Below are 19,817 nucleotides of genomic sequence, written 5' to 3' on the forward strand. Positions count from 1 at the left end.
TTCCTTCAGACAGCTGAACTTATCAACATATATTTATTTTATTCCAATTTAATTTTTTAATCTTCATTTTCTCCCAATTCTTAACGAAGGTCGACCGGGCTGGGTTTGCCATTATCGTTTTTGGTGCCTAGGTTGATGCCGGGTGGTCCGTTTTGTTGCATTCCCTTTTTTCTTTGTAGAGATTGGATACAACTGAGTGGCTTCCTGGCCTATTCAGAGGGCATATAAGCATCAACCACATTGTGGGTCTGGAGTCGCATGTAGGCCAGATCAGGTAGATTTCCTTCTCTAAAGGGCACCAGTGAACCAGATGGGTTTTTATGACAATCGACATAGTTTCATGGTCATCATTAGACTTTTAATTCCAGATGTTTTTTATGGAATTTAAATTTCGCCATCTGCCATAGTGGGATCCCAACTCTGGTCTCCAGGGCATGACTGTGTCTCTGGATTAGTAGTTCAGCCACAATGCCACATGTCCCCCATACCATAATACGATTGGTGTTGGCGGCAGGATGTGGGGTGCTCCGGTAGCATCAGGGGTGCGAACTCTTTCCCCTGCCCTTTCCTGCTGACCTGGCCTCCAAAACCTTCCTCTTTCATCCCTCCAATTTCCCTTGCCCACTCCTCCCTACGTCCCAATTATGTCCTGCTTTATAAACCTGGGTGTACTTCAGTCTGGGGTCCAGTCTGCTCACCCACTAGAGAGGTCTGACGTTGCTGGCTGTTGGCCCACATGTCTCTCGAGAGTGCGTCTCCCTCTGACTGAGAGGCAGAAATCCAACCTTCTGTCCATTTAGATCCCCCTCAGTGTGTCATTCCTGTGGAATGGCCTTTTAAATCAGTCAGTTTGTACGCAACCTCGGGGGTGGGAGTGGGACGGTTGTAGAGGGGCTGTAAAATTCAGCCCTGTTCTAATTCTTCTGTTCTGTTTCAGCGTTAATGCAGCACCAAGTTAGGAGAAAATGACCAAGTGCAGAAATGCTGACCATTGGTTAGTTATGAGGTGGAAGTGAGTAAATCCAGAACATATTCTGGACTGGCCCGAGATGCATGTTGTAGAAACCCTAGCTCAGTAGATGATTAAGCCTGCATCTTTGCATCTGCGTACGTAAGAAGTTCTCTGAAATTGCATTATCGGAGAGAAGGTTGCAACATTTTATGTTTTAAGGCTTCAAAGTAGCAGTCTTTGCAAATGCAAGTACTGCAGAATATCCTCTCCTCAACACTTTTCCTACACAAGGCAACTTAAAAAGTGTGTGTGGTGCACTTGAGATGGTCATGCCTTTATTAAGGGGGACAGGGGGTGGGGGGATAAACAGAGCAAGCAGCCAATATTCTGAAAAGAGCATGAAAGGAAGCTGCAACCCCCTCTGGTCCCACTCTTGTTCACCAAGCCCCAAAGCAAAAGACTTCCTCGCTCTGCCAAACTCATGCTCCGTTGAACGCTGAAAGCTTTCTTTTTTTATAAACGCATTTTATTCAAACTTGTATCAAAGTAGGTGACAGCAAATAAACACCCCGGGAAACATTCTTCCCAACAATCAACTATACAATTTGTACAGGTTTTTCCCCTTTTTCACCCCCCCCCCCCCAAGCGAGAAACAGCTCCTCAAACACGGTCACAAACATCCCCCACCTTTTCTCAAACTCCCCTGCTGAGCCCCTTAACTCATACTTTATCTTCTCTAACCGCAGGAAGTCATACAGGTCACCCAACCGTGCTGCTACCCCCGGTGGCGATGCCGACCGCCACGCCAGCAAAATTGTCGCCGTGCAATCAGAGAGGCGAAGACCAAGACATCGGCCTTCCTCCACTCTATGAGCTCCGGCTACTCTGAAACCCCAAATATCGCCACCAAAGCGTCCGGGTCCACTGCCTCCTCCACTATCCTGGCTAAGACTGCGAACACTCCCGCCCAGAATCTTCCCAATTTTTCACAACTCCAAAACGTGTGTGGTGCCTTTCCCTTCAGCCTTTGCCGTTCGCCATTTTAAATCGTGAGTTGGCCAACTTAGGTGGCTACACCCCCTCCTTGTGATCCTACTGTGAAGGATCACATAACTGCGTTGTCTTCATTCCCTGACCCAGTGAGCACGTCTTTCATGGCCTCTACACTGACCATAACTATGCAAGAAAATCTTAACTGATATTCTGAGGGGCCCTATGTCAAACAGGAACATGCATTACAAAACAAGAAAATGGGAACCTCTAACTATCCTTAATAAACTACACTCAAATATTTCATCACACTAACTTCCTAAACCATACAAACAAAATCATTGCAGTTTTATACACATTTTTTTCTGGCTTGGCAGTCAAGCTTAGGATCGTACAATTGCTCATGAACATTTCTTTATTTACAACAAAAACGCAAACGAATGCTCTTTATTATAGATCGCGGGGGTCTGGTCGTATCCAAAAATAGGGGATCTGATGCTATATACCGGGGTGCGAGCGCGGTAGCCTCTCCTTCTCCATTTTCTCAGACGCATAGTCTGCATGATGCAGCAGAGTATCGCCAATACCAATAGGGATTCTATCAAGTAGGCCAGGGAGTACCAGGTTATAAACCTGGCACACCAAGATGGTGTGGTGTCGCTGGTGACTGGGCTCTGGGTACTGTGGGGAAGTGAATCATTAACGGCTGGGGGGCTTGAGGTCATGGGGTTCGTGTTCGCGCGCAACCAAATGTCCATTATAACGATGAACCACGTGGAGGATGTCCTCATGGTTCTTCTTTCACTCCTCTTCTCTTCTCTCCTGTCCTGGAGCTTGTGGAGTTCTGTGGAAACAAGCATGGTGTCTGTTACTATCTTGGTTTAACATCTCGTATGATAGTCTGTCTGGCCTTTAGTGCCAATTACTCCCTTTATAATTGGTCACTATGTGTGACTCCCTCATTTCTTTTTCTTCAAAAACCGAATTTCAGGACAAGACACACTTACAAATAATGAACCAGTGCGAGCCGTCTCGCAGATTGTGCGATTTACCATCCAAATGTTTGAGGATCGAAATAGCATATGGTTGGCAACCTAAGGGTTACCTGAAACAAAACAAAACTTTTTGAACTAAAACTTTCCAAAGTGAGGTGCGTATGGGCCGTGACGGGTATGAGTTGGATGGAGTCCCCGGGTAGGACGGCGACCAATGCCGTGTGTCCCCTACCCGAGTGTAGCTGACCAGAGGGGGGGTTCCCAGGCAGGGCGGTTCCCAAGCTGTTTCTCAACTGCCTGAGCAACCGACAAGAACGGGCAAGAAATGTAGTCATCGTGGGGGGGGGTTGCCGTATTGGTTCCTTCCTCGAACCAGAAGAGCAGTTATGAACGGGGGTCTGTGTTTCCGTGGAGAGACTAGTTCCGCTGAATTGGAGTCTGGGACATTTACAAGTCTCTGCGGGCAAACTAGTTCCTCTGAACTAGCGTCTGGCCAAACTAGTTTCTCTGACTGCCAGTGGGCGCCAGAGGGGTGGTGTTGTGGGGCGGTGGAAATTTTTTTCCCGGTCTGACATACAACATTTAACAAACACTACAAACAACATAAAACATACTGCAGGTTCCATCAGAAAGGACACCGTTTTCTCCCAAGCGGTTCCTTTAAAGCATCATCTGGACACCTCAGTTATCGGTTGCGAACAGGGTCGCAAAGGGGTTCTCTTTTTGGGAGTCAGACTCAAGGTCGTCATCTTCTCCCGGATGCCAAACTCTCGAATGTAGCAGGGCTGATAGGGCTGCTTGGTATGATTTCGGATCGCTCTCGTCATTCCGGACGAGTCTGCACAAATTTTCTCTGTGCCAATAGGTGGTGTCTAGTTGTGTGAGGACGGAATCGGGGTCGTCATTGTTGGTCGGTGGTGGGGTTTGTGTAGGAAAGTAACCGTGAAGGGATCACTCGAATCGTGGTCAGATTCGCTGGGTGTGGGTCCTGTTGCATGGGAATAGTAGGGAGGCGTGCTGTGGCTACCGTCCCAGTCACAGTCGCTGTCTCTGCTGCAGTCTGTGGGAGTTCCGGGGTGGAGTGTATATTTCGGGGGTGGAGTCGAGGTTGAGTCCGTGGCTGGGCTGGACGTGTTGGGGGATGGTAGGGTTACGTTGGCTGTGGGCGGGGCGTGGTGTGCTGCGTCGAGCATGACGTGGTGTGCGTGGTTAGACTGTATTCCATATGCCTTCAGCTGGTTGATATGGAACCACGCAGTCTTTCCATTGGGGTACTTTATTTTGTAGACAGAAGGGCTTTGTCCGCAATGGAGTACGGACCCGAGTACTTTGGTGACAGGAATGTGCTGGGGTTGTATACGGAGAGCATGACTTGCTGTCCTACACTGAACTCAGTCGCATGCACTGTCTTGTCGAAACAGGCCTTGCTCTGTTTCTTGTGCCCAATTTAACTGCGGCTGCTAGCTGAGCCGTTTTAATATTATCCACTAATTGTTTGACTGCGTCCTCGTGTGTGAGGGCCGTCACTTCGTGGCTGGTCAAGTCTAAACCTAGTAAAATTTCTGTGCCTTTCATGGGGTGTCCGGTCATGAGAGTGTGTGGGATGTAACCTGTGGAGGTTGAAATTGTATTGCGCAAAAACATCAGCGCAAAAGGGAGGACTGAGTCCCAAGTGGTGTTATTTTGCTGGACCATTTTTCTGAGGGTGGATTTTAGGGTCCGATTCATGCGCTCCACGATACCACTCGACTGTGGGTGGTATGCAATGTGGAATTTTTGGGTAATGCCAAATATCGTGAGGACGTTCTTCATGACGCGTTCTGTAAAATGGGAACCTTGGTCAGATTCAATGCTGCGGGGGAGTCCCCATCTTGTAAGGATGTGGTGGGTCAAAATCTTGGCTGTGGTCTTTGCCGTGTTAGTTCTGGATGGGAATGCTTCCACCCATTTCGTAAACGTGTCTATCACCACGAGTACATAGTTATAACCATTCCTGCGAGGGGGCAATGGTCCTATAAAATCAATCTGGAGGTTAGTCCAGGGGCCATTAACTGGTCGGGTGTGACTGAGTTGAGCCTTTTTGGCATATCTGTCCGGATTATTCTGGGCACTGATAAGATAATTCTCGATGTAGTGATTTACACCGTCCTTTAAATTCGGCCACCAGCAGAGCTGCCTGAGGTGGGCTGTAGTGGGATCGATTCCCTGATGTCCATGACCGTCATGGAACAAACAAATCAGTTGATTCCTATCCTGTTCAGGAACCACATAAAGAGTGTCTTTTAACACCACACCGTCATGTGTGGTCAGAGCATTTTTAAACCTCTCGTAGGGTGCTGGATAGTTTCCTTTTAAAATCTTCCTGAGATTGCTGTCCTGCTTATGGGCCTGCACTAAATCCTCGATCTTAGTCTGCGAGACCTGAACTGCATTCACTGGTGCGCTTTGAGGGGGGTGTCCAAAAATATCCATGCCTGGAACCTGCTTTAGCCAGTGCGTCGGCTTTTACATTTCCAGGGGGGGAGGAACGATGGTGACTTCGAACTTTGACTATACCAAAAGTCCTGTTCTATGCTCTCTCTAAGATGGGAGACGGAGTAATGGGGCTGAAGGGAGGGGTTTTCCATCTGGGGAAACAAATCCTCTTGCTTTCCACAGTGGCAGGAATTCCGTAAGGCTGTTGCAGACATAGAGGCTGTCCGAGTATATGTCTGCTGGGCTGGGGAAGGAATCTGGATGTTTCACTATATACGCGATGGCCGCAAGCTCTGCTGCCTGCGCGCCTCAGTGGCCTGGAAGTTTTAATGATATTTCCTCTAGGGTGCGTCCCTGCGCGTCCTCGACATAAATACCGCATCCTGTTATGCGCTTCCCTTCCAATACTGTGGAAGATCCATCCACATGTATCTTTATGGGCTCGCACGTGTCTGTGTGCTGGGGGCTCTGGGTTGAAGTACCTATCTTTCTGGGGGGTGTTTTAGCAATAAAGGGGCCTGTGTTGTGGTGTGGAGAGAGAATTTCACATTCATGGGGGGTTCCGGGGTACTGTAGGTTGTCGGCTAAAAAAGTGTGGTTTTTGTCCGTTTCACAGTGATGCCCCGTCCCTGCAAGAGAGGGGTCCATCTGGCTGCTCTTATTTGACTGACTGACTACCGTCCTTGAGTCGTCCGTCCAGTAAAAGTTGGGTGGGGGGGTGTTCTGTGAGGATTGTGATGGGGTTCAGTCCGGTAATGTAGGAAAAATACTGTACTGCCCAAAAGACTGCGAGCAGGTGCCTCTCTCAGGCTGAAAATTCCTGCTCCACAGCATCTAAAATTCTGGGGGCGTAAGCTACGGGCCTTAACTGTTCGTGCCGTTCCTGGAGGAGCACGGCCGAAAGGGTGTGGTCTGTAGTTGCTACCTCTATAGCGTGAGGGGAAAGCGGGTCTGGAACTTGTAGTGCGGGGGCTGCTGTGAGTGCCTGTTTAAAGAGTCCACAGCATCCATCTGCTGCGGAAGCCATTCCCAGGGGGCTCCTTCCTTTAGGATGTCTGAGAGGGGTGCTGCCTTGCTGGCGAAACCGTCAATGTGGTTTCGGCAGTAGCCAACCAGTCCTAAAAACGACCGGAGGGCTGAAACGTTCTGGGGAAGGGGCAATTTAGCAATCGAGTCAATCCTTTTATGCTCGATCTTGCGTTTACTGTGCGTGATAATTGTTCCCAAATATATCACCTTGTCTTCCAAAATCTGGGCCCTTTTGGGGTTAACTTTACAACCAATTGAGTATAAGAGTTCCAGGAGTTCGGACAGAAGCTCGATGTGCTCTTCCTTGGTGTCTGCAGTAGTAGGTCGTCTACATACTGGACCAGACATTCGGGGCGAGAACATTTGGCTAAACCATTTGCCAGCTGTCCGTGGAAAATGGAGGGGGAGTTGTGGAATCCTTGTGGAAGGCATGTCCACGTGTACTGTTGGTTTTTAAAGGTGAAGGCAAATTTGTACTGGCACGCCTTTGCCAATGGAATGGACCAGAATCCATTACTGATGTCCAAAACCGTAAAGAATCGGAAATTGAGTATCTGCTTGAGCATGGTCTCGGGACTTGTGGCTACTGTGGGGACGGCTGCGGGGGTGATTTTGTTGAGTTCCCGGTAATCGATGGTCAGTCGCCATGATCCATCGGGCTTTCTCACTGGCCAAATCAGGGCATTATTAGTGGAGGCTACTGATCTAAGTACGCCCTGCTCTAATAAGCTGTTGATTACTTTTGCGATTTCTCCCTCTGCCTCTTGGGGAAATCCATACTGTTTTTGGGGTCTTGGGTCAGGTCCTGTGATTTGTACGGAGCCAGTCATCGAGCCACAGTCGTGTTTGTGGGTCGCGAATGCTGCCCTGTTCTTTTGCAGAATTGCCCTAACCTGCTTGTCTGTGCTAAGCGTGGTCGGGTTGAACCAAAATTCGCCTAATGCGCTAATTTTGTTGGCGTATTCTCCTATGTTGAGCGTGGCGGGGGCTCTTGCAGACTTTGCCATTTTCCAGACACACTGGTTGACTGGATCAAATGAAAGATTGTGGGAATTCATGAAGTCTATTCCTAGAATGTGTTCTGCTGTGTGGGACAGGTCAACTAAAACCACGGGGTGCTTGGTGGTGATGTTGCCGATTTGAATGGGTACAGGGGCTGTGATGTGTCCCTGCTGTGAGTGGCCTGTAAAGCAGCTGAGGGTGATGGTGGCTGTAGTGGGCCACGTGTGTTTTTGAAACAGGGTGGAGGAATTTATTGTGGTGCGGGACCCTCCTGTGTCCCATAGATTTTCGATGGGCTGTCCCCGAATTTTCGCTGCAACTGCCGGTCGTCCGGACCTATCCTGAAGGGTGTCGCAGACCCAACTGGGGGAGCCCGAACACAGTCAGTCCGTTCCGGTCAGGTCCGTCTGATCTGAACGGGCGCTAACAGTATGAATGGGCTCTGTCTCTTCTTACTCAGAGTGCCCGTCTGCTGGGCTCTCTGTGGCTTTCGTGGGGCATTGCACTCTCTTGCAAAGTGTCCCAACTGTCCACAGTTGTAACACTCCTGTGACTTGGGTGGGGGGCTGTTCTTTCCTTCATTCACCCATGTGGGGTTCTGGTGTGTTGTAACTGCCTGTACATCTGCGTCGGCCTGCTTTTCTTCAGGATTTTTAACTGCGGGCTTGTTTTGTACAGATTGCTCCCAGGTGCGGGACAATCTTTTTACTACCCATTTTTCATTATGAGCCTCCTCTGAGGGACCATAATTCGCGCAAACTTTTTGTCCTGTTTCTGTGGCATCGGAGATAAGGGTGCGGATCCATTTGGCCATGTTGTCTGGGAACAAATGGGCGCGGTCTACGTCTCCAAAGACTGCTACAAAGTGGATCCACATGCGTCCAGCGAACGATGTGGGGTGCTCGGTTTTCTTTTGCCTGCATTTATTGAGGCCACCTATGGGGTCACCCCGGTTATACCCGATCGCATCCTGGATCGCGGTATGCATTTCTGCAAGGGTGCCTCCTCCTACATTCTGTGGGTCAGGAAGGGCTGCTACGACTGAGGGGTCTAAACTTAAAACTGTGAGCTTTACATGCTCTCGCTCATCCAGGCCGTGCATGGGCTTCGTTGCCTGCTGCTTTACTCTGGCAAAGAAGTGATGGGGGTCAGAGGCGGGGAGGAACGGTGTGATCTTATCGCATGCGTCCCGTAATTGGGTCACTGTTAAGGGAGTAGTGTATAGAAATTCCGCGTCGTCCGATATGGCTGTGCGGTGGGTGGTTACTGGGTGAATTGGAGCCTGAACTATCTGCTCTGTGGGGGGTTGGGGCGCTTTCCTCTGCTGTGGCTTTCCCTGCGCACATGTTCCCTGAACATATCTCTGCGCTGTTTCATTTAATTCTTCCCAATCAGGGCCGTCTCCCTTATCTAATTTTGCTCCAAAGGTTTCAGCTCTGCAATCTGCTTCCGGCACTTTGCGTGGTCTCGTGAGCTTTGTCTTTGCTCTGTGGTGGCAGCATGAAGTACTCTTAACGCTGCCTTCAGGTCACTACACTGCCTCTGCAATGCTTCTGCCTGCTTCTCGATTTCTTCTCGTACCAGGACTGCACGTTGCGTGTCCTGATAGGCCTTTTCATACTGTGACTGGAAGCTGCTTGAGTGCGCCAGACAAGACTGGTGTGCCCTTTTGGCGTCATCCACCTCTCCGTCTTTTGCTGCCAACTTCCTCCTTAACTCTAAGTTCTCTCTTTCTACCTCGCTTACATCGACCTTACTCATTTGATGTATGCCTGCTTCCTCTTTCCGGAGCGTCCCAACGACCACCTCTGTGCCTCGCAAATGTGCCAAGCAGGACACGATTGCCATCGGCGTGCGAGCTTTTCCTAAGCTCTGCTTGTGGATCTCGCTCAGGGTCGCCCACCAGTATGTCCTATACTCCCGGGGCCTGATTCCTCATTGTCACAGAATTCACTCCAAAGGGGCCATCCCTTCCCTTTGAGATATTTCCTGATCTCCTCTTCCCAAATGGGACATTGTCCTACTCTACTGCTGCTGGTCGCTGCGACCGCAAATTCCTCGGGGTTCATTAGGCGTTGCATTGCCTGCATTGACATCTTTCCTATCCGAATGCTGCTCTTCAAATTTGGGACAGGGGTATTAAGGCGGTGCTGTAAATACGGGTACGGCTTTCGCTACTTTCCAAAATACAAACTCCCGACAGTTTTGTCGCAACAAAAAATCGATCAGTTTTACCTTATCGCCCTGTTAATTATGCATGCATACACACACTTCCGAATTATGAGGGTTGATCAGAACTGCTTGAACGCTTGTAGTTTTCTGTTCCCAATTGGATCTCTAATTCAAATTCTGGGTTCTGCCGGAGTGATTATGCCACTTCTAGAACAGGTCCCGGCGGAGTCGCCAAATAATGTTCCTAACCTTTCGGTTGGTTCAATTGCTCTGTTTTATTACATTTGCTCTCGAGTCGCCAGGTATCTTTATGATACCGCCACGAGGTTCAAGTCCAAGTAATGATCAATAACTCAATTACCGATTAGTAAGATTCAAATCAAAGCACATTTATTATACACAGTAATCGCTACTCATGCACAAATTCTACGTCTAAGCTACTTCTACAACTAACAGGCCTATACTTAACTTCGGACTGGCCCACCAGGTCAGGGGAACAAATGGCCTTTCGTTCGGGTTCTGAGTCTGCGGGATTTGAAGTTGGTATGGATTGGTAGCTAGGAGCGCCTAACCCATAGCGAGCGTTGAATTAAGACTTACTTCAGTCGACGATCCCTGCACTGGTCACGGTCAATGTTGGTTTGTGTTGCTGGGTGACCCGGGCAGGAAGAAGAGAGCGAGTTGAACTTGGGGGCTTAGCTTTATAGTCCCCAGGGGCTTCCCGCCTTTCGGGGCGGACCCTGTACCTGGTTCTAGGTGATTGGACTTTGTTCCAATCGCTTGGTTCGATTTCTCCAATACTGGAGCGGTTCCCTGATCGATGGGCGGTCTTGAGGTGTCTGTTAACCTCTCTTGTGTTGGCTCCTGCTGGCGCCGGGGAGTCTGGCTTTGCTTTGTTTATCCCAAATGAGAGTGAGAGCCTTCTCCCGCGGATGGAAATGGCTAGCACGAGGGGACATAGCCTTAAACTGAGGGGTAATAGATATAGGACAGAGGTCAGGGGTAGGTTCTTTACGCAGAGTAGTGAGGCCGTGGAATGCCCTACCTGCTACAGTGGTGAACTCGCCAACATTGAGGGCATTTAAAAGTTTATTGGATAAACATATGGATGATAATGGTATAGTGTAGGTTAGATGGCTTTTGTTTCGGTGCAACATCGTGGGCCGAAGGGCCTGTACTGCGCTGTATTGTTCTATGTTCTATGTTCTAAATGTTTCAATTGCACACGGGGATTGCGCATTAGTATGTAGATGGCTGCTACATTATTATGCTGATGGTCGCTGGTATCGATGCTGTCTGGACTTTTGCAGAGTTTTAATAGACCGCAAACCGGCACCTGCCGGTTTCTGCCTGTGTTGGCTGAATTCCCCTTCAGCCTTTGCCGTTCGCTATTTTAAATCGGGAGTTGGCCAACTTAGGTGGCTACAGGACATAATTTAAGAATGAGAGGTCTCCCTTTTAAGACCGAGACGAGGATTATTTTTTTGCTCTTGGGGTTGTTGGTGTGTGGAATTCCCGTCCCCAGAAAGCAGTGGAGACTGGATTGTTAACGTTATTCGAGGCTGAGTTAGACACAGGTCATATGGGCAGAGAGGAAAGTGGAGTTAAGACCATAATCAAATCAAACATCATCTACTTGAATTGAGGAGCAGGCTTGAAGGGCCGAATGGCCTCCTTCTCCTATGTTCCTAAAATAAAACTAAGGAAATACACAGAACCATGTCTCAATTTTTGGAAGTCTTTAAAATGCCAATCTTTTATTTTGATCTGAAACAAGTCGCTATTAAGTTTATAATTTAATAAGTACAGTTAAAGCCATATTACATGGCTTTATGTACCTCTACTGTTATATTTTGATTCAAATTTGCGCACTACTGACAGATGCCTAATGGCACCTATGATGGCTTTAATCATATTTCCTCATTTAAAGAGGAATTAATTCCCAAAAGGTTTCAGAGTAAACTTTGTTGTCAGAGGCAAGTGATGCAACTGAGTGTGTTGAAAACTTGAGCAATTGTATACTGATTTTTTTCCCTTTTGCATAGGATTCCGCGATGACCCTTGACATCCCTCTGGGGGTGATCAGTCGAGTTGAAAAGATAGGTGGCCAGTCGAGCAGAGGTGAAAATTCGTATGGATTGGAAATTACTTGCAAAGTAAGGCTCTTCTACCTGGGAACACTTGGGAAAATGTCTGCACAATTCAACTTGCTCCAGTTGATTCTCGCTATACTCTTGCATACCAAATATAAAAGAAATACGGGAAACCTACAAAGTATACCAGGAAAGGTTAAGGGAACTTGTTGCAGTAAATCACTGGGCTGCAAATGTCAGTACAACAGATGAGGCATAATTGCCTTGATTTAATGAAATGTATGATGAGCTCCCTCTGTTGACAAAATTAATAAATACACTTTTTGGTCACGGCACGAAGATCAGGAAGGTTAGAAGATCAGGAAGGTGTGTGTTGGTTCATGGCAGGGGTAATGCTCTTGGCAATAACATGCCCAGGAACGAAAGGATCCCAGCTTGTCATCCTGCTAGAAATGTGTGTTTTTGTGAAAGTCTAGCAATTATACCATTTAGGGAGAAATTCTTCAGGGCAAATAAGTTGTATTGTATTTCCTTTGGTGGGGTGGAGAATGCTAAGTATGATCCTGTCAAAAGGTACAGCCAATACCTTCAAATTCTGTGCTGCAATGTTCTGAATCGGTCTCACTGTGATTGGACACCCTCTTCCAGTTTTAAGAGAGGTCGACTAGGTGGTATGCAGCTCGTGAGAAGTGGACCAGTTATTTAAATATATTAGCATAGCTGTGTGCTTCAGATTTCAGCAGTCATTTAGACTTGATGGCTGAGGGTCAGGCTTTGCAGGTAAAAGAGAGGCAAGAAAGGCAGGGATCCAACGGGTAAGTAAGTTTCCTCACTGCATGTCGTCAAGAGGAGGCAAAACAATTACTAGCAGAGGGCAGCACGGTGGCGCAAGGTGCCGAGGATCCGGGTTCGATCCATCCCCAAAACAATTACTAGAAGAGGGCAGGACGGTGGGGCACGGTGCCGAGGATCCGGGTTCGATCCATCCCCAAAACAATTACTAGAAGAGGGCAGGACGGTGGGGCACGGTGCCGAGGATCCGGGTTCGATCCATCCCCAAAACAATTACTAGCAGCTCCCCAGGCTAACCTAATAACCTCTACCTCTATGATCCGAAACCTCGCAACCCACAATCTCTTCAACCCAGCTCCCCTACTTCCCTCCCTGCCTTCCAGTACAGGTCTTCCAACTGGCAACTAGGCTGTCTGCCAGGCAGGAAACAAAGATTTAAAAGTTTAAATGAGGTCATGCCATTAAATTTGGCAGAACTTCTGCATTACCTACATTCCGGCCACTGCAGCCTCTGCCCCCCCCTGTGAATCTCTGTGCCATAATTTTTGTGCAACCAGCATCGTGTCTCAAAATATTTAATGTAAATTTAGAAAGAGTGAAAGCAATTTAACAGTTTTTTTTTTAAAACAAACCAATACCTGTTAAATCTCTGGTTGATCACTCACTTTGCCATTCTCAAAACTAGTTTTCGCTTCTATCCATGTCAAAAGCATTCCAGTCTCAGCATTAGGTTAGCCAATGTCAAAACAATCAAACCATATTAAAGGAAGACTGCAGGAGAAGAGTAGACTTGCGTTTAGCAAAGCTGTTGTATAAGCTCTTTGTGACCGTGTATAATTAGTGTCCAAAGAGCAAAATGGGTAACGCTGAATGGTTCTTACTATGTACAGTGTGTCTTTAAAGGTCTTGTGCAATTGCCATGCCATGAAGAAGGCTGCCTTCTGCTCATTTCATCTGGAATCAACATGTCCTTAATTGGCTGTAGATGATTGTAAATAATTTCACTTGGGTTTAGTGGTATATCCTGGGGAGAAATGACTCGCTGCCCTTCACGCTTTTAAAAAAAAAAAAGTTAGAAGTAAGTGTAGCCTAAGACTCGCGTTTACAAATGAGTAGAAAACAAGGTACAAGAAAAACAGAACAGCATGCAGTTTCAGCAGTCTGGTTTGTGTCTCCTGGGACTGTGATCATCCAACATCTGTGTGTGTGGAGCTGAAAATAGATTATTTTTAATGTGCTGTTCTGGTATGTGAGAAGTCTAGTCTGTGGCACACGAAGGTGTCCTTACAGCCAGTGGTCCTGGGTAACATTAGTTCACAGCCAATTGAGTTAGTCTTTTGTATGTATTAATCGAATCCTTGATGCGAAGCTCGGCTGGGGTTTTTTTTGTCCTCTGGAAAATAGTTGGAATTGCTGAGGTGACATTTGTTTTAAAGCTATGCCAAGAATGTGATTAAAATTAAAGAGACCGTCAACATTTGCTCGCAGTGTATCAGCTGATTGAAAAACACAGTGCAGCTGTGTTTTTCTAAAGCCTTAAAAAATGTTCTACACGAAGAAATATTCTGTTATTCCCAGAAAGATCACCCAATGTCCATTTATTGTCCCACTGCATCTGCTGCCAGACAGTAGTGCCCTGTTTGAATCTACTTTCATGTCATGGAATGCCCAAATTTCCCCTTTGAATAATTTGTGCTGACAAATTGCACAAATTAACTGCATTGTGTAGCACTGATGCACGTGACATGTAAATGAGCTGAAGAATCTACTCTGGGATGTTGGAGACTGGAAGTCATACCAACTGAGATTGCATTATCCGATGCGAATTTGAATGTCGAATATAACCTTTTTGTTACCAGTGAATCCTTAAACCTTTGGTTTTATTCAACCAACATTTTAACTTTTTTTTTCTGCCACTTGTTTTCTTTGCTGCCTTCTGAAGGCTTTGACTCTTTGCAAGTCTACAGCTCAGTTGGCAGCACTTGCACTTTGTTGTTCATTCCAAGTTCTATTATTAATGTGTGAGCCTTGGCTAGATATTTGATTCATTATGGCATGCGCTGACCTCAATCATGTCCTCACCTGACATTTAACAACTTTTTCAGCAGAGACTACTGGATAATGATCAGGTGCTGCAACCATGGCAACAATTATCCTTTCTTACCTGCTGGTTTTACAGTTGCTTGGTTAATATAAGCTAACTCAGCAAAGTCTGCTGTCCGAACCTTGGACTGTAGAGTTCAACTACTCTTCGCCTTAACTCAGTTGAACTGTTGCCAGAAATGTTAAAGGTGTGAATAAGTTGAACAGCATAGCTTTCCCTCATTAAACCTAAATAATCACTATTTTTGAACAAATATATCACAGGAAGGCACAGTGGTTAGCACTGCTGCCTCACAGCGCCAGGGCCCCAGGTTCCATTCTGACCATGGGCGACCATCAGTATGGAGCTTGCACATCCTCCTCGTGTCTGCGTGGGTTTCCTCCGGGTGCGGGTTCCGCCCACAATCCAAAAATGTGCAGGTTAGGTGGATTGACCATGCTAAATTGCCTCTTAGTGTCCAAGGGTTAGTTAGGGTCATTGGGATGTGGCAGGGGAGTGGCGGGGTTGGGTAGGGTGCTCTTTCAGAGGGTTAGTGCAGACTTAAAAAATAATAATTTTATTTTCCTCATTTTTCACATTTTCATAAAATACGCAACAGAAACCCCCCAATAATAGCAAGTGTAGTACCAATCTCCCAAACAGCGTCCCCTTCAATATATAAACCCAACCATCACATTCCAAGTAAAAAACAAAAGAACATTAACAATCATCATGTAGATAATGTGCTCAAAACCAACAATAACTCCTGCCATCTCCTCCCCAATATTCGATGGCAACAAATTCTTGAAAGTGCATGATACACAATCTCCATGAATTGTAGAACCTTTTTTATCGTCCCCCTCAACTCAAACTTCTCTTTCTCGAGAGTCAGAAATTCCAGTAGACCCCCCCCCCCCCAAGCCGAGGCACAGTGTGGAAAAGCTGACCTCCACCCCAACAGGTCTCTGCCGGGCGATCAGAGAGGCGAAGGCTAAAACGTCTGCCCCCCGCACCCACTTGCAGCCCGGTCTGACACCCCAAAAAATGGCTTCTAGGGGCCTTGGCTTCAAGCTTACATGTACTACCCACGAGATAGCCTTGAAAACCTCCCTCCAATACTTCTCAAGCTTCGGGCAGGAGGTTTGGTGCAGACGTAATGGGCCGATTGGCCTCCTTCTGCACTAGGTATTCCATGATTCCACAATCGCCTTACATTTACTGACATTGAATTCCATTTCCCGCTTGTTTTCCCATTTCCCATTCTTATCAATATCCTTGCAGCTTGTCTTAGGCCGGAATTTGCAGTCCATTTATTAGACTTGCGTTTGCCCATTGACCTTCTGTGGGCTTGTGCACCAGAGGGTTCTGTTAGTCAACTATCCAAAATCTGCACCTTATGGAACCCATGTGAAGATGATGAGCAACTGTGTATCTCCTTAATAATAGTCTTTACAGAGCCTTGGTTGCAAGCGGACCCAGGTTTGAAACTAAATAGTTTGGGGTTATTGACGTTTTGATAAATCACACAGAGTGGAAAAGGAGCGGGTACTTTATCGTTGACAATAAAGGATGGCGCAAGGATAGTCGTGAGAAAGGATCTTGGCTCAGAAGGCTAGGAAGTAAATCAATATGGGTACAGACAAAGAATAAGGGTAAAAAAGGCTGTGGGTGTATTTTATAGTTTCCCTACCACTAACAACAGAATTGGATTAAAGTACTAATCAATAAATATTAGAACTTGTAACAAAGATAATATAAGAAGCATGGAGGCCATGAATCTTCATATAGATTACACATATCAAAGTTTATCAACCAGGGATAAGGCAGTTTTAAATCTCTCATTATGTAATGAGGTAGGAATGATAATTACACTGCATGGCACGGTGGCACAATGGCTAGCACTGCTGCCTGGCTTTTGCACTTTCTCCCAGTTTCTGCGTGGGTTTCCTCCGGGTGCTCCGGTTTCATGCCGCAGTCCAAAAATATGCAGGTTAGGTGGATTGGCCATGCTAAATTGCCCCTTAGTACCCAAAACGTTAGGTGGAGTTACTGGGTTATGGAGATAGGGTTGGGGCGTGGGCCTAGGTAAGGTACTCTTTCCAAGGGTCGGTGCAAACTCGATGGGCCAAATAGCCTCCTGCACTGAAGCGATTTTATGATTCTATAAGATCATATGGGATAAGGTGATCGTGATATGATGGAATTTCACATTAAGTTTCAGTGTGCCACTGGTTTCTCTGAAACAAGTGTTTTAAATTTCAATAAAGTCAGTTGCATAGGTATGTGGGGTTAGTTGGATATGGATGTTTGGGGAAAAGAGTATAAAAGGGAATAGGGGCAACTCGGTAGCACACGTGGCTAACACTGTGGCTTCACAGCGCCAGGGTCCCAGGTTCGATTCCCCGCTGGGTCACTGTCTGTGCAGAGTCTGCACGTTCTCCCCGTATCTGCGTGGGTTTTCTCCGGGTGCTCCGGTTTCCTCCCACAGTCCAAAGACGAGCAGATTAGATGGATTGGAGATGCTAAATTGCCCTTAGTGTCGAAAAAGATTACGAGGGGGTTTTGGGTTATAGGGATAGGGTGGAAGTGAGGGCTTAAATTGGTCGGTGCAGACTCGATGGACCAAATGGCCTCCGTCTGCACTGTATGTTCTATGTATCTATGTGTCTTGCAGTCAATGTCACAGCAAAGTGGTCTGGGAACAGTGTCCTTGCAGTTCACATCGCAGAGGACTGGGAACAGTGTCCTCACAGTCAACGTCACAGTGAAGCAGTCTGGGAACGGTGTCTTCTCAGTTCACATTGCAGCGGAGAGGTCTGGGAACGGTGTCCTCGCAGTCAGTGACATCAATCTTTGGATCCTCACTGTCTTGACAGAAATCTTTTGGATCCTCACTGTCTTTGACAGAAATCTTTGGATCCTCACTGTCTTCAGGTGATGTCCCGGAGGACTGGAGAATAGCCAATGTTGTTCCTTTGTTTAAGAAGGGTAGCAAGGATAATCCAGCGAACTACAGGCCGGTGAGCCTTATGTCAGTGGTAGGGAAATTACTGGAGAGAATTCTTCGAGACAGGATCTACTCCCATTTGAAAGCAAATGGACGTATTAGTGAGAGGCTGTATGGTTTTGTGAAGGGGAGGTCGTGTCTCACTAACTTGATAGAGTTTTTCGAAGAGGTCACAAAGATGATTGATGCAGGTAGGGCAGTGGATGTTGTCTATATGGACTTCAGTAAGGCCTTTGACAAGGTCCCTCATGGTAGACTAGTACAAAAGGTGAAGTCACACGGGATCAGGGGTGAGCTGGCAAGGTGGATACAGAACTGGCTAGGTCATAGAAGGCAGAGAGTAGCAATGGAAGGATGCTTTTCTAATTGGAGGGCTGTGACTAGTGGTGTTCCGCAGGGATCAGTGCTGGGACCTTTGCTGTTTGTAGTATATATAAATGATTTGGAGGAAAATGTAACTGGTCTGATTAGTAAGTTTGCAGACGACACGAAGGTTGGTAGAATTGTGGATAGCGATGAGGACTGTCAGAGGATACAGCAGGATTTAGATTGTTTGGAGACTTGGGCGGAAAGATGGCAGATGGAGTTTAATCCGGACAAATGTGAGGTAATGCATTTTGGAAGGTCTAATGCAGGTAGGGAATATACAGTGAATGGTAGAACCCTCAAGAGTATTGAAAGTCAGAGAGATCTAGGTGTCCAGGTCCACAGGTCACTGAAAGGGGCAACACAGGTGGAGAAGGTAGTCAAGAAGGCATACGGCATGCTTGCCTTCATTGGCCTGGGCATTGAGTATAAGAATTGGCAAGTCATGTTGCAGCTGTATAGAATCTTAGTTAGGCCACACTTGGAGTATAGTGTTCAATTCTGGTCACCACACTACCAGAAGGATATGAAGGCTTTAGAGAGAGTGCAGAAGAGATTTACCAAAATGTTACCTGGTATGGAGGGCATTAGCTATGAGGAGCGGTTGAATACACTCGGTTTGTTCTCACTGGAACGACGGAGGTTGAGGGGCGACCTGATAGAGGTCTACAAAATTATGAGGGGCATAGACAGATTGGATAGCCAGAGGCTTTTCCCCAGGGTAGAGGGGTCAATTACTAGGGGGCATAGGCTTAAGGTGCGAGGGGCAAGGTTTAGAGTAGATGTACGAGGCAAGTTATTTACACAGAGGGTAGTGGGTGCCTGGAACTCGCTGCCGGAGGAGGTGGTGGAATCAGGGACGATAGTGACATTTAAGGGGCATCTTGACAAATACATGAATAGGATGGGAATAGAGGGATACGGTCGACAGGGGCTTGGAGGGCCGAAGGGCCTGTTCCTGTGCTGTACATTTCTTTGTTCTTTGTTGACCCCGGAAGTGTAGAAGACTGTAGTTTAGTCGGGCAGCATGGTCGGCACGGGCTTGGAGGGCCGAAGGGCCTGTTCCTGTGCTGTACTTTTCTGTGTTCTTTGTTCTTTGTCAATGTCACAGTAGAGCTGCCTGGGACTGGTGTCTGTGCAGTCAGCGTCGCAGTGAAACGGTCAGGGTACGGTGTCCTCGCAGTCAGTGTCACAGTGAAGTGGTCTGGGTACGGTGTCCTCGCAGTGAGTGTCACAGTGAAGTGGTCTTGCGACAGTGTCCTCGCAGTCAGTGTCACAGTGAAGCGAACTGGCGACAGTGTCCTCACAGTCAGTGTCACAGTGAAGTGGTCTTGCGACAGTGTCCTCGCAGTCAGTGTCACAGTGAAGTGACCTGAGAACGGTGTCCTCACAGTCAGTGTCACAGTGAAGCGGTCAGGGTACAGTGTCCTCGCAGTCAGTGTCACAGTGAAGTGACCTGAGAACGGTGTCCTCACAGTCAGTGTCACAGTGAAGCGGTCAGGGTACGGTGTCCTCGCAGTCAGTGTCACAGTGAAGTGACCTGAGAACGGTGTCCTCACAGTCAGTGTCACAGTGAAGCGGTCAGGGTACGGTGTCCTCACAGTCAGTGTCACAGTGAAGCGGTCAGGGTACGGTGTCCTCACAGTCAGTGTCACAGTGAAGTGGTCAGGGTACGGTGTCCTCACAGTCAGTGTCACAGTGAAGCGGTCAGGGTATGGTGTCCTCACAGTCAGTGTCACAGTGAAGTGACCTGAGAACGGTGTCCTCACAGTCAGTGTCACAGTGAAGCGGTCTGGCGACAGTGTCCTCGCAGTCAGTGTCACAGTGAAGTGACCTGAGAACGGTGTCCTCACAGTCAGTG

At 47.4% G+C, this 19,817-nt stretch overlaps 1 protein-coding gene across 1 annotated transcript in view; it reads left to right on the forward strand.

Moving 5' to 3' along the window:
- Nucleotides 1–19,817, forward strand: part of mtm1 (myotubularin 1) — a 149,489-nt gene that overhangs the window by 68,185 nt on the left and 61,487 nt on the right. The window contains exon 5 of the mRNA XM_072505866.1: nucleotides 11,661–11,771. Coding sequence (XP_072361967.1) covers nucleotides 11,661–11,771 — 111 coding nt within the window. The remainder of the gene's footprint in view (nucleotides 1–11,660; nucleotides 11,772–19,817) is intronic.

Source organism: Scyliorhinus torazame, chromosome 5 (assembly GCF_047496885.1).
Source record: "Scyliorhinus torazame isolate Kashiwa2021f chromosome 5, sScyTor2.1, whole genome shotgun sequence".
Taxonomy (NCBI): domain Eukaryota; kingdom Metazoa; phylum Chordata; class Chondrichthyes; order Carcharhiniformes; family Scyliorhinidae; genus Scyliorhinus; species Scyliorhinus torazame.